Source organism: Antedon mediterranea, chromosome 9 (assembly GCF_964355755.1).
Source record: "Antedon mediterranea chromosome 9, ecAntMedi1.1, whole genome shotgun sequence".
Taxonomy (NCBI): domain Eukaryota; kingdom Metazoa; phylum Echinodermata; class Crinoidea; order Comatulida; family Antedonidae; genus Antedon; species Antedon mediterranea.
In genome coordinates this window covers 871,583-888,989 of record NC_092678.1, presented here as the reverse complement: position 1 = coordinate 888,989, position 17,407 = coordinate 871,583, and the positions used below count along the sequence as shown (strand labels likewise).

The 17,407-nt window shown below is 37.7% G+C and overlaps 1 protein-coding gene across 1 annotated transcript; it reads left to right on the top strand.

Moving 5' to 3' along the window:
* Positions 1 to 224: 224 nt before the first annotated feature.
* On the top strand, positions 225 to 16,130 carry LOC140059535 (scavenger receptor cysteine-rich domain superfamily protein-like). The gene is made up of 20 exons (XM_072105472.1): positions 225 to 477; positions 3,873 to 4,193; positions 4,550 to 4,855; positions 5,080 to 5,403; positions 6,128 to 6,427; positions 6,571 to 6,891; positions 7,123 to 7,197; positions 7,362 to 7,681; positions 8,036 to 8,174; positions 8,675 to 8,929; positions 9,294 to 9,614; positions 9,909 to 10,229; positions 11,359 to 11,679; positions 11,857 to 12,153; positions 12,466 to 12,765; positions 13,213 to 13,389; positions 13,670 to 13,855; positions 14,495 to 14,614; positions 14,873 to 14,981; positions 15,306 to 16,130. Exons 1-20 carry the CDS (start codon positions 375 to 377, stop codon positions 15,448 to 15,450), a joined length of 4,761 nt encoding a protein of 1,586 aa, XP_071961573.1. The 5' UTR covers positions 225 to 374; the 3' UTR covers positions 15,451 to 16,130.
* The last annotated feature ends 1,277 nt before the right edge of the window (positions 16,131 to 17,407 follow it).

Here is a 17,407-nt window from a genome sequence, read left to right as displayed (position 1 = left end):
TATTGTAGAATAATTTAATTATCAATTTAAACAATTAATATTTTGTTATATAACGCTTTGTATAGTTTAGGGGATAATGTGAACGCTGTCGTCGGTCCAGCAACAAGTGACTACTTTCAATGTTATGCGATGTTACGGAAGCCGTGGATTAGGCCTTGGTGCTGCTATACGAGATTGTGACCCTCTCCACTTTCCGTCTTGACAAGATAACTTCCGTAATTATACATGACGACATCAAATGAAAAAATTCAACCAATGAACCGGGAGTTAACGAGGACCGGGAGTTTATCTAACATCGCCAAGTTTCGCCAATATCATCTCGTTTTTTCTGGGACATTTGGACATAAGTGTTGGCGAGAAGAAACTCTCTAATAATGGCAGTAGGCGTTGGACGTCCCTTGCTAATTGTGTGTGCTGTCTTAGTAGTGAACGTTGAAGGCTGGATGATTGAACCAACAACAAATCTACCATCACCAAGTAAGTTGAACTTAAGTATCATGCTGGTACAGTAGTCACGTATCTATGTGTGTTTATGCTCTACACGCTATTAGATACATTTACACTTCATACCATTCGTTACCGTTCATCCTTGTTTCAAATCTTTTTTAGAAGAAAAAACAAAATTCCGTGTGGAATTAAATATACCATTGTTCGCAATTCAAATTATAATTGCTCTCATGTTTTGTATACAGACATTTATTTATCAAATTATAAATTCGCGTCCAACGGTCTGAAAACTTAGCTTCCAGTAAATCATGCATTTTGCCAGTAAATAATGATCTAATTGTATTGTGATAACAATACGTTGGGTGTGGCACTGGCGTTGTGCATTAGAGAAAGTGTGCGCGACGCAAGGACGCACACCCAACGCGCAAATAATTCGACCAATCATAAGCGATCGTCCAAACTGTTGCTTGTGATTGGTCAAACATACTTTGTTTGCGGATAGGTCTATGCACGTGAAAACCAAGCATAACTAACCCATGGAAAGACAAATAGTAAAACAGTACAATATTCGAAAGTTGTCACTAAAACTGACTAAAACTCATATTTAGTTCATACCACTACACTGTAAGTCATATCTAGATACTGTAATCTACATTGACTCTCGACATGCTGACTACTTCCTCGTATTGTTTTAAGGTGTCAATTTCCGCTCAACAAGTACAAAACAAAATGTTTTTAAATTCGTAATACGATTTAAACAAAATTATCTTTGAAATTGTTTAATAAATAGCAGCTTTTCAAAGACACGAGCAATGCGTCCCGTGGGGATTTTTTTTCCCATCACGGCACACCCTCTGCTTCCGCGGAGTATCCCAAAAACCCAATTGATTTATCGCGGTTTTTTTATATTATAATATGCTTCTATTTTTTTTAAATAAATTATGATTGTATGTCAAGATCTTGCTACTTACTTCCTCGTATTGTTTTAAGGTGTCTTAATTTCCGCTCAACAAATACAACAAAATATTAAATTCGTAGTGATATAAACAAAATTATCTTTGAAATTGTTTAATATATAGCAGCTTTTTCAAGGACACGAGCAATGCGTCCCGTGGGTATTTTTGCCATATTCGACACACCCTGCTTCCGCGGAATATCACAAAAACCCAGTTGGTTTATAATGTTTATTATATTACATTTTGCTTCTGTTTTAAACCTAATTAAATAAAAGAAATAGTAATTATTGTATTGGGTTTTCAAGCTACAGATATAATAAATTAATTTTATTTTGTTAAAACCTATTGCGGTATGATTTTCTACAACTTAATCTCGTTCTAAAATGAGCATTATTTTTACTTTTACACAAAACGGTTGTTACAATAGAATAGAACTCTTCTCAGTTCAAGTACCGCACTTACTGACGTCAGATGTTTCATTAAATACCATTTATTCCATATTTTAGGATACCCTTAAGTGGTATTTCACTTGGAGGAGAATGTTTAATTAATTGTAAGAAAATGTGAATATTTCCATTAGCCCACAGTCTGAACGCAACGCAACAACGTAGGCGCGACGCAAGTGAATCTACCAATCACAGGCGACAATGCTCATGACGTATCGCGTCGTGAATGGTCAAAATACTTACGGCGCGTTTACCTCCTTGCGTTGCATCCAAATGGTATAAATAAGCAAGCTTTAGTGTGAATAATGTTGATGTTATTTTCATTTCTGTGTTTTGTATATATATGTTTCGTTTGCTTTTGAATGTTTTGTGTTGGCGTCCCTGACACAAGTCTTTTGTGTTGGCGTTCCTGACACAAGTCTTTTCTTTATTGGTGACGCTATCATTTTGGAAATAAATGTTAATTTTGAAATGAATTGAACATGTGTTCACATCTAGCTCGGCGATTTGTATAAAATAAATGATTTGTTGTTTCTTCTCACGTCCAACTACCAAAGGGATGTCTTATAGATTACTTATTGTCCCTAATGATAACCTTTAGTCAATGAATTGTCCTCCTTTAGATTATTAAATCGGAAACCGATTTATCGAAAGTAGTTGCAACATTGTAGCAATGGTGTTCCACTTTTACGATAGCTAAAAATAGAACGTTAGAATTAAGTTATGAAGCTTAGTTATTTTCTATAGATTTTTATATTCTAAAATAAATAATCTAAAATAAACATCATAATAAAATTATTATGAACATTCGTTAATGTAAGTCATAAATTTGGAAAAAGAAGAAAATTACCGAAACTGAACTGTGGTTCAGTCGAAATAAAAAGCTAAACAAAACTCAAATTATCATACACATATTGATACATTACTGAAAAATAGCAATGTTGTGAATTTCAAACAAGCAAAAACCTGAATCAAAATGGTGAAGTTAAACAGCCAGAAAGAAAGTTGCGAAAACACTATGCCTTGGTCAGGATGTATGTATAAAACTACATATGCGATAGAAAGTGTTCATCTCTATGTGTGGAAGTTTATTTAAATAAATAGGAGACTGTTAATACAAGTATTTCCTTGCCTATGCTAACATAAACACACCTATTGTTACTTAACAACGTGTTTAAGTACACACTGTTGTGCAAAGGAACACTAGCTGTATTTTAGGGATATGTTATAGCGACATCCCTTGCTTTACAACGTTTCCTCAATTGCCAAAGGTTTTCATTTTATTGATATTAAGTAGAGGATATATAGGATCTCAATTACATGCTAGCGTGACTTTGTTCCGGGCACTTAAGGTCAAAATCACAATGCAATTTTATTACATGCTGATATCTTCAGTGACGAGTTTACACGCGCATAAATACATTGTACCTTTATTATCAATATTTGGTCTCATCATGTCGACACGCGCGTAAATAAAATGTACCATTGTTATCCATGGTGGAACTCATCATATCGACGCGCGCGTAAATATAATGTATCATTGTTATCAATGTTTGGGCTCATCATATCGGCGCGTGCGTAGGCCTAAATAACATTTACCGTTATTATCTATGTTTGAACGCGTCAAATCGTATTTAATCTTATAATTACTACTGTTACCTGCGTAAAACGATTGGAAATCAAATTCAATGTTATATATTGATATAGCATTGCGTTATTTAGATTTTACGAACACAACCTTAGAGAAAGTGAAACGAACAATAATATAGTACTATTGCCTCGTAATGCCAAAAACAACCCCGCTCACAGATACTTTCAAAATCATAATTCGACCTTACAGTAATTAATTCATAAATCTATTTCGACATAGCGAGTTTCATCATATAACATTCATACCTTGTATTATACCTCCTTGCTGATTTTTTTTGCAAAATACAAAATTGTTATTAGAACTGTCATATTCCTTTTTTGTATTACTGGTTTTAAACAAAACACTAATAGCCTACTTTAATTGTTTACACAGCTTTTAATGTCCGTCTGGCGGATGGAAAAAATAAGCTAGAAGGACGTGTAGAGTTGTTTAACGACGGCGAATGGGGTACCGTTTGCGACGACTCGTTCGACTCCAACGAAGCGGCGGTTATTTGCCGCCAGCTTGGTAATTACGCGACACGTTCCAGTAATTCTGCCAAATGTTGCGGGGCATACGGGCCTGGAATTGGTGAAGTATTCCTTGATAATGTACAGTGTACAGGCTTTGAGAACAAGTTGGACGAATGTCGTCATAACGGATTTAAAAACCATAATTGTAACCATAATGAGGATGCAGGAGTCGTGTGTACAGGTACGTAACAGGTTTCAAACAATTAAAAAAATATCTCTCAGAATAGTTGCCTTTGCTATTTTAAGTTTGGTTGTTCCCTAGGAAGCAACGCATGCGCGTTGACGTAAGCGCGCCGCAAGCATTTTGACCAATAATGATTCATCGCGTCATTATTGGGAAAATTACTTGCGTTGCGGTTAAGTCCTTGCGTTACGTCCTCAATCGTTTGTGATGTTGGGAGCTGCACTGTAGCTTTCGTGGGTACGTAGAGGGCCTAATCCGAATTTCATCAATTGAGGATGAATGCCATACAATTGCCTTATTTTTTGTATTACTGTGTTTGTATAACAAACACATATTTAATTGTTATATGACAGATGTTCGAGTTGTGGGCTCTACGTTTGCTTCAGCATCAGAGGGCTACATAGAGATCGTTAACAACCGTACGTGGGGTAAGATATGCGCAGATGGCTGGGACATAAACGACGCGTCTGTTATCTGTCGGCAGCTCTTCAACACAAGTGCCGTTCGAGCCTTTGAGTTAGATCTTGATGATTTTGGTGGAGAGGTTATTACTACTAACATGGCGTGCAATGGTGATGAGGCTATGTTTACCGATTGCCCACATGGCCCCTGGCAATCAACGTGCCCGTCGAATAAGATCGCAGCTGTAGAGTGCGTAGGTAATGACATTTTAAACATGTTTTTAGGTTAAACATTTATAGAATAATTAAAAACAAACAACATATGTTTAAGCAAAACGGTCAAGTCAAATTAACTGGATTGATTCACCTATATTCTTGTTGAAATAATATTTATTATTTATAGACTCTCATATCAGTAATCCACATCATAAACAACAATTATAAAGATTCCGACAACAACAATACGTTGTTTGTATTTTTAGGTGCTACTAAGATCCGACTGGTGAATGGCAACAACCATTTAGAAGGCCGAGTAGAGCTGTTTTATAACGGACAGTGGGGCACAATCTGCGACGACGGATGGGACTTTTTCGATGCAGTTGTTGCATGTCGCCATCTTGGTAACTATGCAGTCAAACAAAGTAATTCAGCAAAATGCTGCGCCGTTTACGGGACAGGAACAGGAGTAATTCATCTGGACAACCTCAGTTGCACGGGAGTGGAAAACCGAATCGAAGATTGTGTTCACAGTGGTTGGGGAACTCATAACTGTGGGCATCATGAGGATTCTGGCGTAGAATGCACAGGTATAGTAAGCTTTTATGATATAATATTTAATACACATATAATTGTATCTAGCTGACTTTCAATTGTCGGTTAGATATTATTAAGTGACCGCTTGTAGTCTTGACGTAATTCTGGCGTAGAATACACAGGTATAGTTAGCTTGTATGATATAAAATATAATACACATAGATTGTATCTAGCTGACTTGCAATTGTCGGTTAGGTATTATCAAGTGACAGCTTGCAGTCTTGACGTAATTCTGGCGTAGAATGCACAGATATAGTTAGTTTGTATGATATAAAATATAATACACATAGATTGTATCTAGCTGACTTGCAATTGTCGGTTAGATATTATCAAGTGACAGCTTGCAGTCTTGACGTAATTCTGGCGTAGAATGCACAGATATAGTTAGTTTGTATGATATAAAATATAATACACATAGATTGTATCTAGCTGACTTGCAATTGTCGGTTAGATATTATCAAGTGACAGCTTGCAGTCTTGACGTAATTCTGGCGTAGAATGCACAGATATAGTTAGTTTGTATGATATAAAATATAATACACATAGATTGTATCTAGCTGACTTGCAATTGTCGGTTAGATATTATCAAGTGACAGCTTGCAGTCTTGACGTAATTCTGGCGTAGAATACACAGGTATAGTTAGTTTGTATGATATAAAATATAATACACATAGAATTGTTATTGTTATTCTTTATTATCTACCTTTTACCTTGTAGACATTCGAATCTCTCAAGGGAACCTTACTTCTGACTGGGACGGAGTGATCGAAACTTTGCACGAAGGCCAGTGGGGAAATATCTGCTTTGAAGATTTCGATGAAAATGCTGCCAAGGTGTTCTGCTATCAACTGCACATGACAGAGCCGGCTCAATACGGAAGTGTTCCTCAGGAATCTGCCGTTTTTATGAAAGGATTGAAGTGTTCGGGAAATGAGACCATTCTAGCGAATTGCACCGTTGCATCATGGGGTAATTTTACATGTACTAGTGGACGGGTTGCTACAATACAATGTAGAGGTATATATGCAGTTTTTTTAAACTTAATTAATTGAGCCATATTTGAGCCAGCCATTTTGTTGTGCTACATTATCATACAGTTATCTTACGAAAGCATACCGTGTTTTTAAGATACGTGATATCAATTTCTCTATATTTTATAGAATCTGGAAACATTCGTCTAAAAGACGGAGTTAACGAAGGGGAGGGACGTTTGGAAATCTTCTACTCTGGAACATGGGGCACCGTGTGTGATGATGACTTCGGCACAGAAGAGGCTAATGTCGTCTGCCGGCAACTGGGATACCGCGGAGCCAATCAGGACACACCAGTAAGGAAGTTTGGCCAAGGAACAGGCGCGATACATTTAGACAACCTTTTGTGTACTGGAGCAGAATCTCGTCTAGATGAGTGTCGACACCCTGATTGGGGAGATCACAACTGCGGCCACCACGAAGACGCAGGAGTTGTGTGCGATACTTCAGGTCAGTTGTACGGGGCGCCGTTCGGTGCATTCTTACTTTTGTCAACAAAATAAATTATGTGAACCGTACAGTTGAAGTCTATCTCCCCACAAACCAGCCATTGTTTAGTGCATTGATATTTTTAATGTTCAAATTATTCTTAATATATTATTATGTGCACATAACCGAGGTAACTAATCAATCTGGTTCTATTGTCACCACTCACAAACAATATTATGTGTGTTTTTTTAGATGGTATAGAAGTGAACGCAACCGTGCCCACTACTGGTGGGTTTATTCCGACACCTTCCACCGACATTAGTGAACGTAAGTATTAAGTAATTAAGTAAGTAAATGATATTATACCAGGGAAGAGTGAAATAAATATCTCTCCTGATTACACCAGACCAGCCTAGCTAAGCATAACAAAATGACACTGTACATGTGTGAAATAACCTTAATAATTGTGGATAAACTTGATCTATTTATAGATTGTAGAGATCCTCTAGGAATGGAAAATAGAAATATTGATGATATTCGAATAAGTGCGTCATCGTTTGCCTCTCCGTTATACGCGCCCTCAAAAGCACGACTGAATTTAGACGTACCTGGCGGTAGTGGCGTTGCCTGGAAACCAGTTTTCTCAACCAGTATGCAATGGATCAAGGTAGATCTAAGAGTGCCTCACATTGTGTCTGGCATACAAACACAGGGCAGAAACCGTTCTGGCGAATACGTTCGACAATTCCGGTTACAGTATAGCCAAGATGGAAACACTTGGGCTGATGTGCGCAAATCCAGTACCAGTATGGTGAGTAGTGACAACTTTGTTTGACAGGTTCTGTGTTGAATAAGTATTTGTATTTATCTGGTATTTTAAACATCATTCTCTTCACTTATTGTGTTAAGACTCTAGAGTAGGAAGCTCTTGATTTGCGACGACCTAATTCATTGTGCTCATGCGAAGAGGTTTTCCTCTATACCTCGACAAAGTTGTGATGGTTTTTTTGTCCAGCCGACGTCACATCAGTTGACATAAACTAACCTGCTCCTATGTCATCGACGACTGAGTCGGTCGTCGCAAATCATAGTCTCCCTACTATTTGTAATCAGTCATACCAAAAACCTATCTTCATTCATCAGCGGCGTTTTATTTATTTTGTAGGTATTTGTAGGAAATACGGACGATAATTCTGTTGTAACAAACTACTTTAATAAACCGGTAATGGGAAGATTTATTCGAATGAATTCGATGACGTGGAGGGGACAAATTAGTCTCCGATTTGAACTTCTAGGCTGTGGAGGTATGTATAGACCATAGAGATAGGCGTAGAATAGTGCTTGCTTCAAACTGACATACAGACGAACTTAAATGACATATAAATTCGTTCGTTCGTTCGTTCGTTTTTATTTCACAATGCATCAAACTTAATAGTTTTACAAAATAATTCAAGGTATTAAATAAAAAATGCAAAGCCTGGAAAAGACCAAATAAGCTCAATATAGAGCTTAAAGCCTGGTTTCACCAGTACAAAATACATCAATAGACCAAATAAGCTCAATATAGAGGTTTAAGCCTGGTTTCACCAGTACACAAAGTACACTAATAGACCAAATAAGCTCAATATAGAGGTTTAAGCCTGGTTTCACCAGTATAAAATACACTAATAAATGTATCAAATACAATAAACAATAATTAAATATTAATTAAAGTAGTAGAAATAATATTATATATATAAATATATATATTTTTTTTTTAAATACACAATAATTAATGATCACTACTTGTTTTTGTTATCATCAGAATGTTCTAATAGGCACGATGGATCAGACTACCGAGGCTCGGTAAATACCACAATCACCGGTAAGACGTGTCAGAGATGGACGTCACAGTACCCTCACCAGCACGAAAGGACGCCTGAACGCTATCCTAACGGGGGCCTGGGAGATCACAATTTCTGCCGTAACCCAGATCAGTATACCAATGCGTGGTGTTATACCACAGACCCTGATGCTAGGTATGAAATATGTGATATTGGAGCTCCCGGCGAATATTGTGGTACGTGCTTTATTTTAATGCATCATATTTGATTTATTTAAAATACGAAACAGAAATATAAAAGACCATGCTGCTAAAAACCAATTCTAATTGTTCAACGTTTTACGCCGTTTTCCCACTTGGACGAGCGCAACACAACGACGTATGCGCAACGCGCAATCACACACACGTCGAATGTTTGCGCGGATGATTGGTTTTTACCACCAATCAAAAAGCGTGTATAAATTCTTGCTTTCCTTGTACGATTTTTATTTTCACTAGAAAGTGTCCGATTACTTTAATAAGAAACCCAGTATGGAACTAGCAGATTTATGTTTCTCAACAAATAGCAATTTAGATCAGGTTGTGTTTGATTGTTTTACAGGAAACGAAGAATTACTTGTGCGTCTAGCTAACGGAAATAACGCACTAGAGGGTCGAGTTGAAATATTCCACGACGGTGAATGGGGCACTATTTGTGACGATAGCTTTGGTATCACTGATGCCAAAGTAATCTGTACAATGCTAGGCTACCAAGGAACGGATTCTAGCCAGTGTTGCAAGAGCTTTGGTCCCGGTAGTGGCAATATCATACTGGATGACCTGGCGTGTTTAGGCACAGAAGATTCCATAGAGCTATGTCGTCACAATGGATGGGGAAAGCATAACTGTCGCCATGAAGAAGATGTCGGCGTCATATGCAAACGTAAACATTTTGTTTATTTGTTTATTAAATTACTTTTTACCAATCTGGTTTTTCCTAAATCACTAAAATTAAACACCTCTAATTTCCACTCTTGTTGTTTACATGACATCGATCTCATTTTCGAAGGTGGCCCAGTACAAACACTGTCTTAAAGATTGATAACACAGTATTTATACTGCGTATTGCGTAATGCGCCATGAGTTGTTTGTAATTGTATCGGCGAACTGAAAAGCTTCGAATTTCATTTACTCTTTCCATTTTAAAATGTGTGTTTTTTTTTCTTTTTACAAATAGGACCAATTCGTATCGTGGGCGGAGCAACTGAACTAATCGGGCGCGTGGAAGTGTTCCATAACAACGAATGGGGAACGATCTGTAACCGTGGATACGACATAAACGACGCGCGTGTAATCTGCAGTATGATGGGTGGTTACAATGTCAAACGAATCACTTTACGAAGTGACGAAATCCCGCCAAAATCTGACGGACCGATCCTGGTGTCAAATTTAGGTTGTAACGGAACGGAAGGAACGCTGGATGACTGCAAGCACGATCAATGGGGAGGATTTACCTCCTGTTCACACGATCAAGATATCATGATTGAATGTGAACGAGGTACAATGTTGATACTATTACATTAATGTAGGATTATGATAAACACTCACATTTATTAAATTAAATATCGTACGTTATAATATATATATATATATATATATATATATTGATCTCTATTACGCGTGCGTACAACTGAGGACTAGTGCCTGTTCCGCGGTACCACGCCGAGAATGTTAAAGAGTCGCTATCCAATCGAGTTCGAACAATACCATGAAAGCCCCAGTGGTCTAATGGTTAGGACATCTGCATATCAAGCAGGCGGTCCGAGTTCGAGTCACAGATTTCCTCATCTTTATCGTATAAAATTAATTAATTAAATTTCAGTATATCACCGGGCGGTTTAGAATTACTGTTCTTTGCCTGATTTGTTTATATATACAATATATATATATAAATCCAAAGGCAAATTACTGAAAAAAATGACAATGCTGTGGGTGTCAGTGGCTGGATCTCAATGGAGATACAAAAAAAAGCAAAAATCTAAATCAAAACGATAAAGTCAAAACAGCTAGAAAAGTTAGCAGAGCTTTCGGGCAACACTAGCCCTTCATCAGTGCAAGTGAGGGAATTTGGATAAAGTCATAGCATAAGAGTTGGCAAGTGCTGCCTGGGTGGACAGGAATAAAAGAAATATAACAATATATATATATATAAACACATCAGGCAAAGAACATTAATTCTAAACCGCCCGGTGATATACTGAAATGTAATTAATTAATTTGAAACGATAAAGATGAAGAAATCTGTGAGAATGAGAAAAAGTCGCCCCAACCGAGACTCGAACTCGGACCGCAGATGTCCTAACCATTAGACCACTGGGGCTTTCATGGTATTGTTCGAACTCGATTGGATAGCGACTCTTTAACATTCTCGGCGTGGTACGGCGGAATATTGTACAATTAAAACTTAAAACTTAACGCAATAACGTAGGCGCGACGCAAGTGAGTTGACCAATCGCAAGCGACGGTTCGGATGTTCATTGCGCCGCCGTGATTGGTAAAATTACTTGCTATGCGCCTACATCCTTACGTTGCGTCAAAAAGTAGGGACCAAACTTGACTAAATAGGATCGGTTTTCAGTTTTCTATTAGTTTCAGTTGAAAATGCGTTTATATTGTTTCATATGTAGGTCTTCCAGTTCGACTGGTTGATGGGCCTAACCCTCTAGAAGGCCGTGTTGAGGTGTATCACAGTGGCGAATGGGGAACGGTGTGTGACGATGGTTGGGACTACAACGACGCAGTGGTCGTCTGTCGCCAACTTGGCGGCTATTTACCGAAAACGCTAAAGGCGTCGCGGTGTTGCGGTGCATATGGGAGTGGCATAGGTCCGATTATGTTAGATGGTGTTCAGTGCACTGGCTCGGAAGATAATCTACATGATTGCACTCATCTTGGATGGACAACCCATAATTGTAATCACAATGAAGATGCAGGTGTCATGTGTACAGGTGTGTATTGCAAAATATAGACGTGTACGGGGCGCCGTTCGGGACTAATTTTATCGACATAATGTCCTTGAAAAAAGGCCACGTGTAGTTTAACGATAGTATAGTTGTTGTCTTCCAACGCAAAACAGCCAAATCTGTGTTCCCAACAAGTAAATGTGTTAAATATTTTGATTTCAGACATTCGCCTTCGTTCCGATAATGAAAACACGGACAGCATGAGTGGAATCGTAGACGTTTTACAGAATGGTGATTGGACTGGAGTGTGTATTAAAGGCTTCAACATGACAGCAGCCAGTATCGTTTGCAGTCAACTGTTCAACACGACTGCGACAAGCTACTCTGGCGTGCCAAGAGCGAACTATCCCACCAACATACGCAATATAGAATGCACGGGCGCTGAGTCCACTCTGACCAACTGCGCGTACACGAACGGTACATGTGACTCGGACACTATTGTAAAAGTCGAGTGTGCCGGTAAGAAACCAGTATTTTTATGACGTATGTGGATATTGATCCGATGTGGATATTGATCCAATGTGGATATTCATCCAATGTAGATATTCGTCCGACGCGGATATTCGTCCGACGCGGATATTCGTCCGACGCGCAGTTGTTCAAGTCAAGAATGGTTTGTGATTGGTAAAATCACAATGCGCACTTCTCCAGCAAAGGTGCTCGGAACGCTATGCGCAGTAATATTGAGAATTGCTTTAAGACGACGATGCGCGTTAGCCTATAATATTTATATTTAAAGCAATCTTAACTTCTTTTTTTTTTTTACTCCAGAGGTGAGGTTGGTGAACAATGGCGAAGACGAAATAGGAGGGCGAGTAGAGGTGCTTGTTGGTGGTAGATGGGGTGGAATATGCGGCAACGGCTGGGACATTGATGCAGCAAAGGTCGCTTGTCGTGAAGTTGGTTTTTGCGCGGCAAGGTCAGCTGTGAAAGGCGAGTTTCCTAGCCTGACAGAATTGGTGTGGAATACAGTGAAATGTTCGGGATCAGAGACGCACCTACGGGAGTGTAATAAACGGCTTGGCCCGTCACCGTGCAGACAAGCGGATGAAGCTGGAGTTTATTGCCGAAGTAAGTTTAACGATTTTAATTATTCTCTCGTCGTCTAAGCTCTGTCTACACTCTATCATAACTTTTTTGACAAAAAAAATGTGATGTGCCCATGGTAGTAATATGACGTCACCGCGTCTATATTGAAGGCGCCTTAAGCACCTTTGGTGGCGAAGTAAGTGCGCTCTAGAAATATGTATTATTATGGGCACATCACATTTATTGTCACATAAAGTTTGAAGGTGTAGACAGGGCTTTAGAAACTTTGCACCATTAATAAGGTTTATCGCAAATCATTGCAGAGTGCATGATGGGAAAGGGTTTAGGAGCAAAACGTCACGACGCGTGTGTACAAACAATAACATCATGTACGTACGCGTCCTGACGTTTGGTCCCAAACCTTTCCACCATGCGTCGCGCACGCTATTTGCGATAATAATATTCAAACAAAATATTTTGTTTGTACAGGAGCGTGTATGTATCCTGGTGATATTTGTAACGGTGACGTAACACCAAAGGAAGATGAGTACGAGTTGGAAGATACGCTAAAGATCACGTGTAATGATGGCTTTGAGCTGATTGGTGCTGATACACTGACGTGTACAGACGATTGCCAATGGGACAATCCTCTACCAACATGCAAAAGTAAGATTTTCAAATTTCAGGAATTTCGCAAATGATTTTTGCTGTTTGTTTTTATTCCGAATTCAACTCATACATCATAAATAAAAACAGTCAAATGAAAAACATCAGAAAAAACTAAGGAAAACATTTGATGATGAATTCAAGACAACTTAATTAATCCTAAAAAAAAATTAGTTTCCATTGGGGTTTGAAATGGTGAAATTACTTTAAAGACTATTAAAACTATTAAAATAAAATTAAGTACCTCGAAATTTTTACAAGAGTACAACTTTTCTTTTAGCAATTATTTGTTACAAACCTCCTGAGATATCGTTCGCAAAAGTGCGTTCAGTGGACACATCGCATCCGTTCAGCTCCGTTGTGTTTTACGACTGCCAGGACGGCTATGAAGATAACTCTAAGACGAGAGGCTATATGATCTGCAGTGCAGGCGGCGTCTGGAAGGGACAACCGCCTTCTTGTCAACGTGAGATTAACTCTGCTTTATTCATATTCTTCAGAAATAAACCGGCTTTAAAATCCATTCTGTTTTATTCTCTATTAATACAGATATCATATAGTCTTCCCGTACTTATAAAAATAAATCAATTTATTTCCCCAACATAATAATGTATACACATTTATTTATGAAAAAACTGCGTTAATACTAGTATCCAAGCATCTCTTAATACTAGTATCCAAGCATCTCTTAATACTAGTATCCAAGCATCTCTTTATTCTTCAAAAATCATGATCGGAGCAAAAAACACAACTACCCCCTCTATTGGTGATCACATTAATAGTTCAATGGTTCCCGTACTCCCGTAGGCAAAATAATCTATTTCTCCTCCAATACACCTTTATTATTCATGTAATACTTAACTTAGTTAAGATAGTATTTATTTGCACCTCATCATAAATAGAGGACTACTTGCTTTTAAACTAATTAATTTAGCAAGGTATGGGTAAATAAATAACAAAAGTTGATTGTCAACAATTTGTGATGGCAGCAAAAACACTATTACCCCCTCTATTGGTGATCGCAGTGATAATTCAATGGTTCCCGTACTCGCCAATATAATACATCTTTACTTTTCATCACATTTTCTCATAATTATTATTGCAGAAATTAAACCTGCTCCTACTACAAAAACACCAGCAGTGACAAAGAAAACTGAAAAAGTGACTGAAAAGGTCACAGAAAAGAAACCACCAAATGTCGATACTTATCGAGGTGAAAACAACGGTAAGCAATATAATACCTCGTTCTATAGGCCCATCAATTTGAAATATTCAAATGATATTCAATTCAATTATGCGTCGTTCCCACTCAGCAGACTCCAGTGAGTTGACCAATCACAAGCGACCAGTTGTTCGAATGATGATGATGTGATTGGTCAAATTACTTATTGCGTTGCGAGTCCAAGTGGGAACACTCATGTGAAGACTCTCAAGAAATAGTTTAGTAATATTATAGTTCATTTTGTATTGTTTGTCATTGCAGGTTCTGATAACTCAGCGGTGGTTGTAGGACTAGTAATAATAGTTATTGTTCTGATCTTGTTCATCATTATTGTTGCCGCCATCTTGATAATTAGGAAGAAAAATGAACGGTATGAAAACAAATGTATTGTTAATTGGAGTGAGGTGATTTCTTGTGATGATTGAAAAATGATGATTACCATGACAAAGATGATATTTCAATGACGCGATTGTTTACGTTTAATGGTGGTTTACAGTAGCTGTTGGCGCGTGTGTTGGTGTGCGTTTAATAGCTGTTGGCGCGTGTGGTGGTGGTGTGCGTTTAATAGCTGTTGGCGCGTGTGTTGGTGTGCGTTTAATAGCTGTTGGCGCGTGTTTTGGTGTACGTTTAATAGTTGTTGGCACGTGTATAGCGGTGCATTTAATAGTTATTTCACTTACTATTTTATCCACAGTAACCGGTTACCTCGTTCTTATATCAACAAAGACCATGGCGTCAATTTACCGGACATGAACCACGACAAAGATGATACGCCGTTCTGTAATTATGAATTCCAAAACAATGATGAAAGTGATAGTGCTGTTCTCGGCGGCTTGTAAAGTGCGCCGCCGGCAGCTTGTAAAGTGCGCCGCCGCCGGCAGCTGATGCACATCAGACATTAAACCTTCGCTTGTACATTTTTTATAATAAAAAAAGAACATATTTGTGTTTATACATTGTTGTACTTAAGAATTTAATTCATGTTAAAGCGTGTATACTATAGAGCCTATTCGAACTTTTGAAATAGATATTGTTATAGTATCGTTGGCAGCGCTTTTGGATGTTGACGAAATCCATGTACGTTACGGTACTACATTAAAAAACTAGTGTACGAGTGTTGAGTACTACTTGTGATGTCATGGAATTTAGCGTAGACTTCAGGGAAATTAGCGTACACGTCATGGAAAGTAGCGCACACGTCATCTCTTTTTGTTGTAACCGATTTACACAGACTATGAAAGATGTAATGCGGCCGGATATTGAATAATGTTTTATAAATTTAAACTGTTTTCACTTTATTTAACTTCATAAGTATAAGACAGTTAAACATTATTATGTTATTTAATGTACTATATAATAGGTGTTGTTTCACCGTTTTGTACGTGTTCGGTATTTTGCAAAATTGCTGTGAAATATATTATTAATTGCATTAATTTATCCCTGTTACATCCATCTATTTGAGACATTCTAAAAAGGGTAAAATGAATGTTTTACGTCATTTCAATCAATTATATCTAAGTAAGAACAAAGAATATCTTTTTAAAATAAACAATTCCATTCCATCCATAATTGTCGTTTTTTTAATCGAGTATTGAAAACAAGCGAAATTTACACAAATAGCTATAGACATCATTTAGATGAGCTTCGTGTTTATTGCTTCGATCCCAATTGGACGATACGCAATGACGTAATCGCAACGCACGTGAGTTGACCAATCACAAGCGACATATAATTCACTGCTTTGTGATTGGTCAAATTACTTGAGTTGCGTGGGAACCAAGCTTTAGTTGTATTTGTTGCCGAGTATCATATACATTATTACATTACAGTACATATATAGTTTTTTTTTCAATATCTGTCATTATATATCTTTTCGACCTGAAACAGACTTTCCGAACAAGTTGTTACGTCACAGAAACTAACCAACAAGCGCGCAGTTAATAAGATTCGAAACTAAAGTATACAAAGAAAATGTTTATCTTTCGCCGAATTGTTTAAAATCATTCGTGTGGTGGTGTGTTGGTGTTGTGTTTGTGAGTGGTGTTAATAACCTGCAACATCGTGTAATATGCATGCAACCACTAGTGTTGTTATTCTCTGTATTACACTCACTGTATCTGTCAAAAGAATTAAAGGTATGTCGCAAAATGTTTATAAAATAATTAAATAATAATTATAGGATAAAAGATATTGTTTTAACTTGGACTAGTTTGTAATAGGGCTTTAGGTATGTGCTAAATTCAGATGACTTACGTACTAACCGATTACCTAATAGGCAATTTTGTTATATGTCTTTCAATATTTTATTTTTGTTTAATATGTTTATTTTCCAAGGTATTTATGAGCCTTACAATGTGACTGTTGTGACACGTGACCTGTCCACCACGATGTCATGGGACGGACCAAAAGTGACCAACGCTACACTAACGTACACCGTCCAAAGTAGGAATAGCGAGAAGTTGCGAGAGTAAATATTGTTATTACCTAATTTGGGTTATACTCTTCACGATGTAATTATGATTATCCGAAGTGTGGCTTGTACGCCGAGTCATGTCATTGGTCAACTCACTTGTGCTGCGCGTTTGTAATTGCGTTTGTCCGTGCGTCGCGCGTTGTCATTGCGCTGTGCGTTTGTCCTTGCGTTGCGCGTTGTCTTTGCGTCGCGCGTTGTTGTGTTGCGCGTTGTACTTATAATAATCATATAATGGGAAACAAGCTTAAATGTTACAAATGTTATTTTAATTCAGGCCATGGAAAATAGAAAAGATGTGTCAGAACATATCAACAACAATTTGT

Excerpts from the sequence above, each read along its gene's own strand:
- LOC140059535 (XM_072105472.1), top strand. The coding sequence starts at position 375 with ATGGCAGTAGGCGTTGGACGTCCCTTGCTAATTGTGTGTGCTGTCTTA. Across the intron at positions 4,194-4,549 it reads TGCAGGAGTCGTGTGTACAG|ATGTTCGAGTTGTGGGCTCT; the intron begins GTACGTAACAGG and ends GTTATATGACAG. Across the intron at positions 14,982-15,305 it reads ATTAGGAAGAAAAATGAACG|TAACCGGTTACCTCGTTCTT; the intron begins GTATGAAAACAA and ends TTTTATCCACAG.